General features: G+C 47.3%; 1 protein-coding gene across 1 annotated transcript in view; it reads left to right on the plus strand.

Moving 5' to 3' along the window:
* The window catches only part of DHRSX (dehydrogenase/reductase X-linked), a 180,569-nt gene that overhangs the window by 120,142 nt on the left and 47,807 nt on the right, over nt 1-12,620 (plus strand). The window contains exon 5 of the mRNA XM_007460499.1: nt 1,349-1,450. Within this exon, the coding sequence (XP_007460561.1) occupies nt 1,349-1,450 (102 nt within the window). The remainder of the gene's footprint in view (nt 1-1,348; nt 1,451-12,620) is intronic.

Genomic DNA, 12,620 nt, shown 5'->3' on the forward strand with positions numbered 1-12,620 from the left:
GCCTATCCAGGTGGCACCGTGTTCTGGAGCAGAACTTCCAAACGCCCTGTGGCAAAGCTCCCTTGTCCCCAGTCTGTCACAGCCTGATGCCATTGGAGACAGAATAGAAAGGAATTATGAGAAAAAATACATGTAAGAAACATGCAAAACGGTAGTGCCCAGTGTTGCTTTTTTTTTTAATTACTGGATTCGGCAAACATAAAATGGCTGTTGATTTTTTTTAATTTCTAAATGCATCCTCAATTTCTGAACGTGTCCTCTGGCAGACTAGTAACCAACAGATCACAGGATGGTGCCCGTCCATAGGCCACGCTGAGTAACTCTGATCCAGGAGCATGCCCACCCCGACTCCCACTATAAACTTTTGGGGAAAATATTTTAATAAATAAATACACTCGCTTGTCCTCAGTGGCTGTGTGACTTGGCCCACATAGGTTCCATTTTCCGTGCTGAAGATTATCTTAAAATGTCTCTTCTGAGTGAACACTAACATACGTGTTCTAAAATATGTACCTTCTCAAGCGAGTACTTTTGCTGGCTCTCAGGTGTAATTATATTTAAAACTTCCTACAGAAACCACAAACCAACAAAATCCTGCAGGGGCATGTCTCACCCCTGAGATGTATGGCATAGTAGGTGCTGGTCCTTAGGATTTGGAAGCCGTACTCCCCTCTGTTCCTGGGTCCTGGGACCACAGATATCCCTGTGAGCATCTAACAAGAGCTGGGCCTGGGGAGACCCAAAGCGATCCTTCAGCAGAGCCAGCTGCGACAGTGCAAGGACCACACTGCTGCAGAATGACCCAGAGAACTGCCTTCCGCTCAGAAGGGTTGTCTGGCCTAAGTTCCCCTCTGGACTGCAGGATTGTCTTCTGAGCTCACATGGTTGTTGGATGAACTCAGACCCTTGAGGTTGTAGGTCTGAGGTTCTGACTGTCCTGCTGGCTCTTAAGTGGGAGCTGTTCTCAGCTCCCAGGAGCTGCCCTGAGGGTCTTGCCTCATGGCTCTCTCCCAACGAGGTAACTTATTTCTTCCAGAACAGCAGGAGAATCTCTCTTCCTCTAGTCTGCTTGCAAGAGGGAATATTACGTAATGAAATACAGTCATAGGGGTGGCATCCCAGGATCTTTGCCGTATAAGAGGACACAGTCCCACCCACACTCAAAAAGAGGGCATCGTCAAGGGCGTAACCCAGAGGGTCTTCTTAGCATATGTTGCCCACAGTGGACCTTCCTCTTTTCTCTAATCCGGTGTTACTTCCCAGGAGGGATAGAAGTTAACCTTTTTAGAAATCGTCTTAGCATCTGTGGTAAATTGGAGGATAACCACGCATTTTTGTCTCTCTGCAGTGGAATTTCTGTATTGTGACCTGGCGTCCATGAGGTCTATTCGGCAGTTCGTCCAGAGGTTCAAGATGAAGAAAATCCCACTCCACGTACTGGTCAATAACGGTGAGTTCTGGTGAAATCCAGAGGTTAATTCAGACACAGACACGAGCTCTAGCGGTCCCTTGGGAAAGCGGGATTCCCAAGGAAATGTATGTTTCAGTTATTGCCACTGCTCTGTTGCACTGATGTGTGTGGCTTTTGTTATCAGAATAATCAATTTTAGGATGTTGCTTTGAAATGATGGAAAGTGTGATGATGTGTCCTGTGGATTTGATACCTGGACAGGTCCACTTGGGCTAAGATGTATGAGGGACATGCAAAGGGCTGGGTGTTTTCACAAGGGTTATTTTATTAAAGCCTCAGTGTGTTTCCATGACAATCATTATCTGGACTCCAGACCGTCACGCCCGACTGTCTCTTGATGTCATCCTTACAGCCAGCACTCTTCAAACATACATGTGGAGTCCACATCTCCCCTCCCCTTGCCTTCCACCCACCCCCTGGCCATAGACCACCCAGAGCCCTGCTGTCAGCCACGCTGAGCTCTTCAGAGCGTTGGAAACACATCTGCTTTCTCACTTTCCTGCCCTTTTCTCTGCCTCTTTCTCTCTTTCGCTGCTACAGTCAACTTGTTTCATAGAAGTTCATCCAAACTCTCCACAGGGAAACACAGTGATTAACATCTCCAAACAATAAATGTAGAGAACGAAAACTATTGTAAGCATCCTGGAAGACATTTGTGCTGGTAGAATTTAACACATTGCTTTCAGACTTGGAGAATCCAGTATACAAAGGAGGTAAAGAGTTAAATTGAAACAGTAGCGACTTCCCTGGAGGTCCAGTGATTAACGCTCTGTGCTCCCAATGCAGGGGGCACGGGCTCAATCCCTGGTCGGGCAACTAAGATCCCGCATGCCACACAGCGTGGCCAAAAATAATTAAATTAATTAATAAATACAGTAAAAGGAATAGACATAAACAGTGAGTTACAGCCACTATACTTTTTTCCCAAATAGATAAAACATTTGTCAAATTATTTGTATTTTTTTAATGTCTTTTATTCTGTTTCTAAGATTTTCTCTTTACCAGTGTCTTTAAGCAATTTTATGGGTTCATTTATTCATTTTGGTCATGCCCCGTGGCTTGTGGGATCTTAGCTCTCCGACCAGGGATTGAACCCAGAGCCACGGCAGTGAAAGCGCTGAGTCCTAACCACCGGACTGCCAGGGGATTCCCAATTTATTCGTATTTTGGATGGCAGAGAAAACTAGGACGCTTGTGATTATACTGAGCCTCCCGTGGATAATCCAGGGTCATTTTCGCATCTAAACATCCTTAAGCTAATCCCTTTTCCGAAGTCCCTTTTGCTGGCGCCCCCTTTTCTGAGGGACCCTACGCGCAATGCCGGGGATTAGGATGTGTGGACACATGTCAAGGCGAGGGAGCATCATGCCTCCTCCTGAGGCTGTGACACTGTCCGTCTGATTCTGGCTCCCGAGATCTGCTTGTTGTCATTTCCTCACCTTTCTCTTTGTCTTGCGTATTCTATCTTTCTCCCATAATACTAATGGGCGTGGCGGTCAGGGTCAGGGTCAGCTAGAGATACTGCTGTTCAATCCACTTGTTTAATTAGAAATTCCCACTTAAGGGAAAGGCATGGGCTATAAACTGTCTCCAAAGCTACACGTATGCATCTGTGGCTTTTTTTTTTTACATCTTTATTTGAGTTTAATTGCTTTACAATGGTGTGTTAGTTTCTGCTGTATAACAAAGTGAATCAGCTATACATATACATATATCCCCATATCCCCTCCCTCTTGCGTCTCCCTCCCACCCTCCCTATCCCACCCCTCTAGGTGGTCACAAAGCACCGAGCTGATCACCCTGTGCTATGCGGCTGCTTCCCACTAGCTGTCTACCTTACGTTTGGTAGTGTATATATGTCCATGCCTCTCTCTCGCTTTGTCACAGCTTACCCTTCCCCCTCCCCATATCCTCAAGTCCGTTCTCCTGTAGGTCTGGGTCTTTATTCCTGATGTGTGGGTACCTATGAAACACCTACCGCTAATACCATTTCCCTCTACTTAGCCCGGGAAAGTACTCTGCGTGTCGTTAATGCTGGCAGCTCTTCTGGGAAGGTTCAGAATGAATTTAATGTACGCTTGTTTGATATTTTTCAAGTTCCCCAAAATGATTATGCCTTAGACCTCTTTGCAGAAATAAATGCTTTCCAAGGACATGGCCACTTGGGATCCTCAGCACTGGGGTGGGGTTCCTTTGGTGGGTGTTCATCTGTGTCCTCCTTGATTAGAAAGAAAACATTATAAATTGCCACATGTACAGGTGAGTTACATGGAGGGGCCGTGGAAATGTGTCGAACCACACATCTTCTTTCCACGTTAAATTTAACACCCTCAGGAATCAGCAACGGCAGCGCGTGCCCGGTATGCTGCCATCGTGCAGGATTCCTGAGATTTTATAGACATATGCCCAACAGAACTGAATATCCACTGAGAGTCTTTCCTGCAGTTTCAGTACAGCCTTCCATCTGCCAGAAAGTAGGGGAAATTATGTATCTCCAGTCTGATGCCTTTTCTCCAACAGATCTCTGCTTTGGGTCAACAGAATTTTAGTGAGAAATATGTCTGTAAAGCACATTTGCTGCAGTGGAGAGAGCTCTCTGGGGAAAACACCATAGGCAAGACATATCAATGTGTTCTCCATAATTCATCTTCGCCCTTAAGTTGCTGTTTTTTTTTTAAATAAATTTATTCATTTTACTTGTTTATTTTTGGCTACGTCGGGTCTTCATTGCGCTGCACGGGCTTCTCATTGTGATGGCTTCTCTTGCTGCGGAGCACGGGCTCTGGGTGCGCAGGCTTCAGTAGTTGTGGCACGTGGGCTCTAGCGCGCAGGCTCAGTAGTTGTGGCGCACGGGCTTAGTTGCTCCGCGGCATGTGGGATCTTCCCGGACTGGGGCTCAAACCTGTGTCCCCTGCATTGGCAGGTGGATTCTTAACCACTGCGCCACCAGGGAAGCCCAAGTTGTTTTTTTTTTTTTAAAGGGAAAGCACTTTAAGTATTTTATTTAGTTTATATACAATGCTCTGTTGACTGTTCTGCTCTTTTGTTTTTACTTGAAGCATAGCTAATTTACAGTGTTGTGTTTCAGGTGTACAGCAAAGTGCCTCAGTGATACACACACAACACACACACACACACACACACACACACACACACACACACACACACATATATATGTGCTATTTCAGATTCTTTTCCATTATAGGTTATTACAAGATGGTGAATATAGTTCCCTGTGCTCTACAGTAGGCCCTTGTTTTTTATTTATTTTATATATAGTAGTGTGTATCTGTTAATCCCAAACTCCTAATTTATCCCCCCCCCCTTTTTCCTTTGGTAGCCATAAGTTCTGTATGTCTGCGAATCTGTTTCTGTTTTATAAATAACTTCATTTGTATAAGTTTTTAGATTCTTTCTCTGTCTGACTTACTTCACTTAGTGTGATCATCTCCAGGTCTATCCATGTTGCTGCAAATGGCATTATTTCATTCTTTTTTTATGGTTGAGTAATATTCCATGATATATATATGTACCACATCTTCTTTATCCATTCATCAGTTGATGGACACTTAGGTTGCTTCCATGTCTTGGCTATTGTAAACAGTGCTGATATGAACATTGAGGTGCATGGATATTTTCACATTATGGTTTTCTCTGGATATATGCCCAGGAGTGGGATTGTTGGATCATATGGTAGCTCTATTTTTAGTTTTTTAAGTACCCTCCATACTGTTTTCTATAGTGGCTGCACCAACTTACGTTCCCACCAACAGTGTAGGAGTGTTCCCTTCTCTCCACACCGTCTCCCGCATTTATCTGTAGTGCCCTTGAGTTTTGAGATGACTCCAGTCATCCTACGATGGTCCTGTGTTCCTTTTCTCTGCAGATTTTAAACCCCGCATGCCTGGCTCTCAGGAAGATGACGTTTCTCTGGAAACCAGGACAGAGTTGCATTTGGACCTGGGGAGGCTTGCTGCTGGACCCTCTTTTCACACCCTCTCTCTTCTTTCTGCAGAGAATCTCATCCACACGTTGGCTGACCCTCAGCCCAGATTTAACTCCTTCATCCAGATCTTTCCTCTGAGTTCAGCACCTCTTGTTTCTACTCAGTGCCCCAGAGGCACCTCAAGGCGACAGAACCGGTGTGGGATTCCTGAGCCCTTGAAGGACACTGGCTCTTGGGAAAATCCATTTCCTTACTGTTCCCAGCTTAGTTGTCCAAATTCCTTAGCTCATGGCCCCTTCCTGCATCTTCAAAGCGAGCACCACAGCACCTTTACACCGCCCTCTCCTTCCAACCTCTGCTTCTGTCCTCACACCTCCTTCTCTGAGTCTGACCCCCTGCCTCCCTGCTATAAAGGACTGTGAAATTACACTGGGCTCACCCAGGGTCAGCGCTACAGGTCAAGGTCATTAATGTAATCATATCTGCAGACTACCTTTTGCCAGGTCAGATGGCATAGTCACAGGTTCCACAGATTAAAAGAACATTTTGGGGAACATTATTCTGTCTACCACACCCACCTTCTTGGTGATTCACATGCAGGAACCATACAGTGATAAACAAGAGCCCTTGACCTCATGCAAATCATTCTCTAGCTAAGGAGACAAACGTTAAACAAAGACTTATCCTGTGAAATGCCTGACCCTAGAAAATGCCTCTTACAGTGTGACACAGGGTCGTGTAAAGAGAAGACGGCATCGTTAGATGTGATTAAATTAAATGCCACGCATGGAATTTCCCAGCCCGGACTCCTGGGAACGCCATTTCCGAGAGTCGGAAATGGGAGTCCAGTTACTACAGGACGATTGGCTGAAATCACATGTGGTGTTTGCTCCTGTCGTGTGGTACCCTTTATCTTTCAGAATGTTGGCCGGGTTGGGCACATCCTTGGCTCTGGGGGGGTTTCTTTTGCAGACTTAGGACGGTGCTTCTCAGAACCCCATCTGGGTCCCTGTAGGGAGGAGCCCGGTTCTGTAGGACTTGGAAGTAACAGGCTCTGTGGGTTCAGACAGAAACTTCCAGGAACGATGTGCTCTGGGGCGGAGGTTATACTGGTGCCCATAATGGATGCCCACTCCCCACGGTGCTGGGCAGGAAGGCTGTCGGGTCCCTCAAAAAGAGGATCCCTCCTTTGCAGAGCCTCTGTGTCTCTTGGAGATGCCACAGGACCACAAAAGTGTTGGCAACCCCTGGACTTAGGAAAGGGCATCCCTCTCTGGTACCCAGGATGGGTGGACGGCTCCAGGGATAAATGCCTCTCGGGCCAGGGGTTAGCCAGGAGGGTCCAGTTCAGACTGACAGTGGATTCATTACCAGCCCAGTGTGCCTGGGGCTCGGGGCAGACTTAGCTGATTTGGGGGAAGTGAAGGATTTTCTCATACATCTCATGGCTTGGTTTGTACACGAGGGTTTATCTTTGCTGTGTTCAAACGACAGTTCTGAAGGGATGGATATTGGGGAGATTCTGAGTCAGCAGATCCCAATGGGCTTCCCAACTACAGGACTTCTGGAGGGGAACCCTGTCGATGGTACTGCTGGTGTCCAGGAGGGTCTGCAGAGTTTCTGAAAATGGTATGCCTGGGACCGTCCTCTGGGATATTAACTGCCCCCCCTTCCGCCCCAACGTGATTGGTTCAGAGGAGTTGGGTTAATAGGACAAACTCCTGTTCACCCATCAACTCTCATGGAAAACAGCCCCAGCTGTGTCCCACAGAGAAGACCTCCAAGGGCCACGTCTAGCTAGACTCCGTGCTTTGCATTTCTAAATTTTATTCCTAAAGAGAGCGATCAGGATTTTGCAAACGTTTGGTATTTCAGACGCGGAATATTTCTGCACTCGCTAGCGTGACATAAATAGAACCAGGCCACCTCTCTCTGGCTGTGGGGAACTCAGGAGAGAAGCTGAGGATTTATCCAACCCAAGAATGATCTGCGTCCTGCCGAACTGGTCAATATTCATCATTTATTCACATCCATATTGATTTATCTCGTTTCCCACCCCTGTGCCAGAACTCGGGTAGATTTGTAACCAGCCCTCAGGGCTTCTGTTGTAGCCTTGTAGGATTTGTCCCCGTAACGCGCATGGATATATTTCTCAAGACCAAGAATTACTAAAAATTATGTTTTTCCCTCCAAATCAATATGTCGGTGGTAACCCTGAAAAATCACAAAGATGCTTTTTGCCTGGCCAGATACGTAGGAACCCAGTTTTCGGTATAGTTCTTCGTTCGTTCATGAATTCGTATCCTAAGTCAGCATGGAGAACCAGGGACCAGGTACACTTAGAGCCAGTCTTCCTGGCAGTGGCCGCCATGGCCTTGGCATCAACAGGGTGGTCAAGAAAGCAGGGAGTCGGGGCCCAGTTCTCGGGAGAGGGGCGCAGATGCCCGAATACTTTCCTTATTTATGTGCTTGGTGTTTCCTCCGAGAAAGAGGCGACTGATGTGTCTCTTGGGGGACTGGTGACTCACCGTGGGTGCCTTTATCCTTGGAGGATTGGATGTGAATATGTGTGGACCACCATCGGCGCCTTCTGTTTCTCTCCCGGGGTTTGTGTCTCCCCGAAGGAACCGTTTCCCGCTGTGTCGTGCTTTCCGGGGCACTCCTCCTGCCTTTGGGAGCAGAAGACCCTTGGACGCTCCTTTGCTGGTGGTGGAGCTCGCAGGGCTGTTGGACGTGATTGACCCGGATTCCGTAAGTGCCATAGGAGTGCAGGAGGCCACCCATCCCGTGTCCCTGTTCAAGGGCCTCCTCCTCCCAAAGCCCTTGCTGAGCATCCAGGAAGTGGGTCCAAAGATGCAGTGGTTTTCTAATTACCCAAATGCTCCAGCATCACTTAATTCAGGAGCTCTTTTTTAAAAAAATTTTTATTGCAGTACAGTTGATTTACAGTGTTGTGTTAGTTTCATGTGTACAGCGAGGTGCATCAGTGATACATGTATGCACCCTTTTTTACATTCTTTTCCCGTATAGGCCATTATAGAGTATTTCCCTTTGCTCTTCAGTAGGTCCTTGTTGGTTATGCATTTTAAATACAGCAGTGTGTACATGTCAATCCCAATCTCTCAATTCATCCCCCACCTTCCCCCCTTGGTAACTATAAGTTTCTCCTCTACACCTGTGTGTCTGTATCTGCTTTGCACATAAGTTCATCTCTACTGTTTTTCTAGATTCCACATATACGTGATATCATATGACATTTGTCTTTCTCTCTCTGACTTACTTCACTCAGTACGATCATCTCTAGGTCCAACCATCTTGCCGCAAACGGTGTTATGTCATTCTTTTTTTATGGCTCAGTAATATTCCATTGTATGTATGTACCACATCTTGTTTTTCCGTTCCTCTCTTGATGGACACTTAGGTTGCTTCCATGTCTTAGCTATTGTAAACAGCACTGCTGTGAACATTGGGGTGCGTGTGTCTTTTTGAACCAGAGTTTTGTCCAGATGTATGCCCAGGAATGGGATTGCTGGATCAGACGGTAGCTCTATTTTTAGTTTTTTAAGGAACCTCCATCCTGTTCTCCATAGTGGCTGCACCAACTTACATTCCCACCAAGTGTAGGAGGGTTCCCTTTTCTCCATGCCCTCTTCAGCGTTTATTACATATAGACTTTTTGATGATCGAGCAGTTTTATCCTCAGACCGTGAATGGGATGGGTTTTAGCCACTTTGCTGTATAAGTGGGTGACGTGTCCTCCCGTCTTTGCAATTTCTTTGATTGCCCTCTGGTTTCACAGTGAGTCGATGATAAAATTGTCTCCTTTTCAGAAGGGTTTTCTGGGTGGGAGGGAGATTTTGTTTTTGATGCACCCTCCCCGGGAGGATGCACACTCCTGCTGCCTTACTTTGATGTCTTTTTGGAAACAGTGCAACACAGGAGCTCTTAACAGAGTTGGGCGTTTCCGATCCCCTGGCCCCAGGTGTCCTGGCTGTGCTTTTAGCCAGGGTCCCCAGGGGGTATTTCTAGTGCGAATAGTTGCTCTTTGGGGAAACGTCCTGAGTAAGTGGTGGCATCTCTGCCGTGGCCATGGGGCGTGGGGCGGTCTGTCCTCTGTGGTGACAGCGAGATGACAGTATTGGAAACACAGTACGAGGGTGACCTGTGGACCTGTCCACATGATGCTCTAGCCAGTGTTTTCTCCATTGACTTAAGGAAGATTTTGGACACGCTCATGTGCTCTTTGAAGCTCGACATTTTCACTGGCCCAGGATGTGACTGTGTTCAGTACCCCTAAGCACTCAGCCCCAGCACCTGGGTCCTGCTGGGCTGACAAACACCTGGGTTCATTGCCACCCCCGGTCCTGCCTCAGATCACAGACTTCCCCCCATCTGTAGATTTTCCCCGAGACACATGGACACCTCCTTTCCTGGTCACGTTCTGTAGGTGGATTCAGAACCCTCATCCCTTTCCAGAATCTTCTGTCCTCCTTTCCAAACATTTTTGCATTCCTCTGTTGACTGCCTTGGTTGCCCACTTCCAGAAGTCTTTACTTTTGTGTTTTTAGTTCCACTGATGGTAAAGTCTCTAGATTCCAAAGTTGTGGCAGACCCCAGCTCTGGAGGTAGGTTTCGTGGTCAGCCGTGGACTGACGGTGGATTGTCTGCAAGAGTTTTCTAAGATGTTCCTCGTGTTCTGGACTTAAACCTTCATGTAGCCATTGGGCACCAGCTAGAATATACCCTTCTCTCTCTCTCTCTCTCTGTCTTTATCTCTCTCTGTCTTTATCTCTCTCTGTCTCTCTCTCTCTTTGTCTGTCTTCCTCTCTCTCTCTCTCTCTCTTTCTCTCTCTCTCTCATTCCCTGCCCCTCTCTTTTCCCCCATAAGGCAAATAACTCTCTCTCATCCTCTCCTGATTAGGACACATCTATTTTTTTTCCCCTCTCTATAAGGAATAACACATGGTTTATTTTTAAGTGAACGACTTTACTTTGAATAATAATATACATATCATTCATGCCATTTACTTTTCACGGTGCGTGGCTATGTATGGAAGTAGACAGGGAAAAAAGTAAACGTTAGGAGATACCTAAGCCTGGAAGCATACAGGCAGAGAAGACATTTGACACATCATCTCCGTGAACAAGCATCACAGGCCAGTATCCATTAGAAAAGCATGAAAGCCATGCAGAGGGTCTGCCCACATCCCAGCAGGGAAGTGCAGACAGTACACGTTATAGTTTCTTGGATACAAAACGTATCTTTGGATTGGAAACATCCTACAAACCAGTGGCTTGGCTTTTCTATGCAAGGCAAAATTTATCTATAGAAGTAAAAACAGTGGGGGAATTTCCTGGCAGTGCACTGGTTAAAACTCCGTGCTTTCACTGCCGGGGCTCGGGTTCAATACCTGGTCGGGGAGCTAAGATCCCACAAGTTGTGTGGCACAGCCGAAAAATTTTTTAAAAACCCACAAGTACAAAGTGTAGAAGCCACCTGTGACGATGAGATATTCCAGGCCACAGACGTGTGTCCACTCACCAATCAAATGCATCCATCAAGGAGCAGATTTTTTTTTTTTTTTGGCTGCACTGTGCAGCTTTGTGGGATTTTAGTGCCCAGACCAGGGATCGAACCCGTGCCCCCTGCAGTGGAAACATGGAGTCCCAACCACTGGACCTCCAGGGAAGTCCCTAGCAGATATATATATATATATATATATTTTGTTTTGCGGTACGCGGGCCTCTCACTGCCGTGGCCTCTCCCATTGCGGAAAACAGGCTCCGGACGCGCAGGCTCAGCGGCCACGGCTCACGGGCCCAGCCGCTCCGCTACATGTGGGATCTTCTCGGACCAGGGCACGAACCCGCATCCCCCGCATCGGCAGGCGGACTCCCAACCACTGCGCCACCCGGGAAGCCCCTCCAGCAGATATTTTTTATGGCTTCTTTTCCTATGTTTCAGTTCGCAGAGGCTGCTCTTTTCACGGACGGTCACTAACGAGGATGACCATTTGAAGCCCTGACATGACATCATCCCTTTATCCATTTAAAAAATACAAGTGCAGCGACCTGGGTGAACCTTTAAAATCTCTCCCTCAGCACCCGCCAGACGTTCAGTAAATATTGTTGCAGTTAGATCTGCTACCCAGGGAGCTATCTAGGACATTTTGCTTTAAAAATGGAAACCAGGGACTTCTCAGGTGGTCCAGTGGTTAAGACTCCGCCTTCCAATCCAGGGGGTGTGGGTTCCATCCCTGGTCGGGGAGCTAAGATCCCACAGGCTTTGTGGCCAAAAAACCAAAATGTAAAACAGGAGTCATGTCGTTACAGATTCTTTTTAAGAAAATGGTCCACCTTAAAAAAAAAAAAAAAAAAAAAAAAAAAAAAAAAAGATTATTCTCAGCATCTGTTTATCATGGGCTTAGTCGTGGGCAGGGACCCCGGGAGTTTTTGGGGGGTCCAGCCTCCGGGGGGCTGTAGCCCTCACACAGCTTCCCTGGTGGATGAACCCCAGGATGGGCTAGACGCTTCTGGAACACGGTGGGTGGGCAGCTGTGTGCATGGCAGCGATGTCCTCGCTGTTGCTTTAAAAATATGTTTTTCCCAACGATGCTATTTCCGCCCAGACCATGCTCAGATGACTGTGATGATTTCCCAACTCACCTTGAACTCGTGCTGTGCCCGGAGTGTCCTCACTGTTGCTCGGGGTCAGTGAGTTTCTGCTAGAATCTGTCAGCAGAGCTTGTATGCAATGACGATCCATGTTGGCATGTCCCCAGGTCTGCGTCATTGCTGCACATGTCCTGTGTTGTACATTCTCGTTAGGAAATACGTAATACGGAGTGGGACGGATGGAATAGGTACAGCCTCAAGGAGATCGGGGAGGGGTTGCCCTTCAGCTCAGGTCACCACGAACCGGACCACAGGTGCCCCAGCGAAAATGAACACGGATGAGTCCGGCTGTTCTGCCCCAGCGGGGTGACATCCAGAGTTGGTGCAGCTGTACCAATGTCTGGCTGACCCGAGCCTCCTGGCTGTTTTCTCTGCTGTCAACATCCAAGGAATCAAATACCATCGTTAGGAAGTAACAACCAGCACCCGCTTCCTTTTATTGTATAATGTTACCCTCGACTCACCAGGTGGAAGCCCGGGAAGTCGCTGCGGGTTAACACCCCCAGATTCAGGCCGTAATTCCTTCTG

The sequence above is a fragment of the Lipotes vexillifer genome, unplaced genomic scaffold, assembly GCF_000442215.2.
Source record: "Lipotes vexillifer unplaced genomic scaffold, Lipotes_vexillifer_v1.1 scaffold512, whole genome shotgun sequence".
Taxonomy (NCBI): domain Eukaryota; kingdom Metazoa; phylum Chordata; class Mammalia; order Artiodactyla; family Lipotidae; genus Lipotes; species Lipotes vexillifer.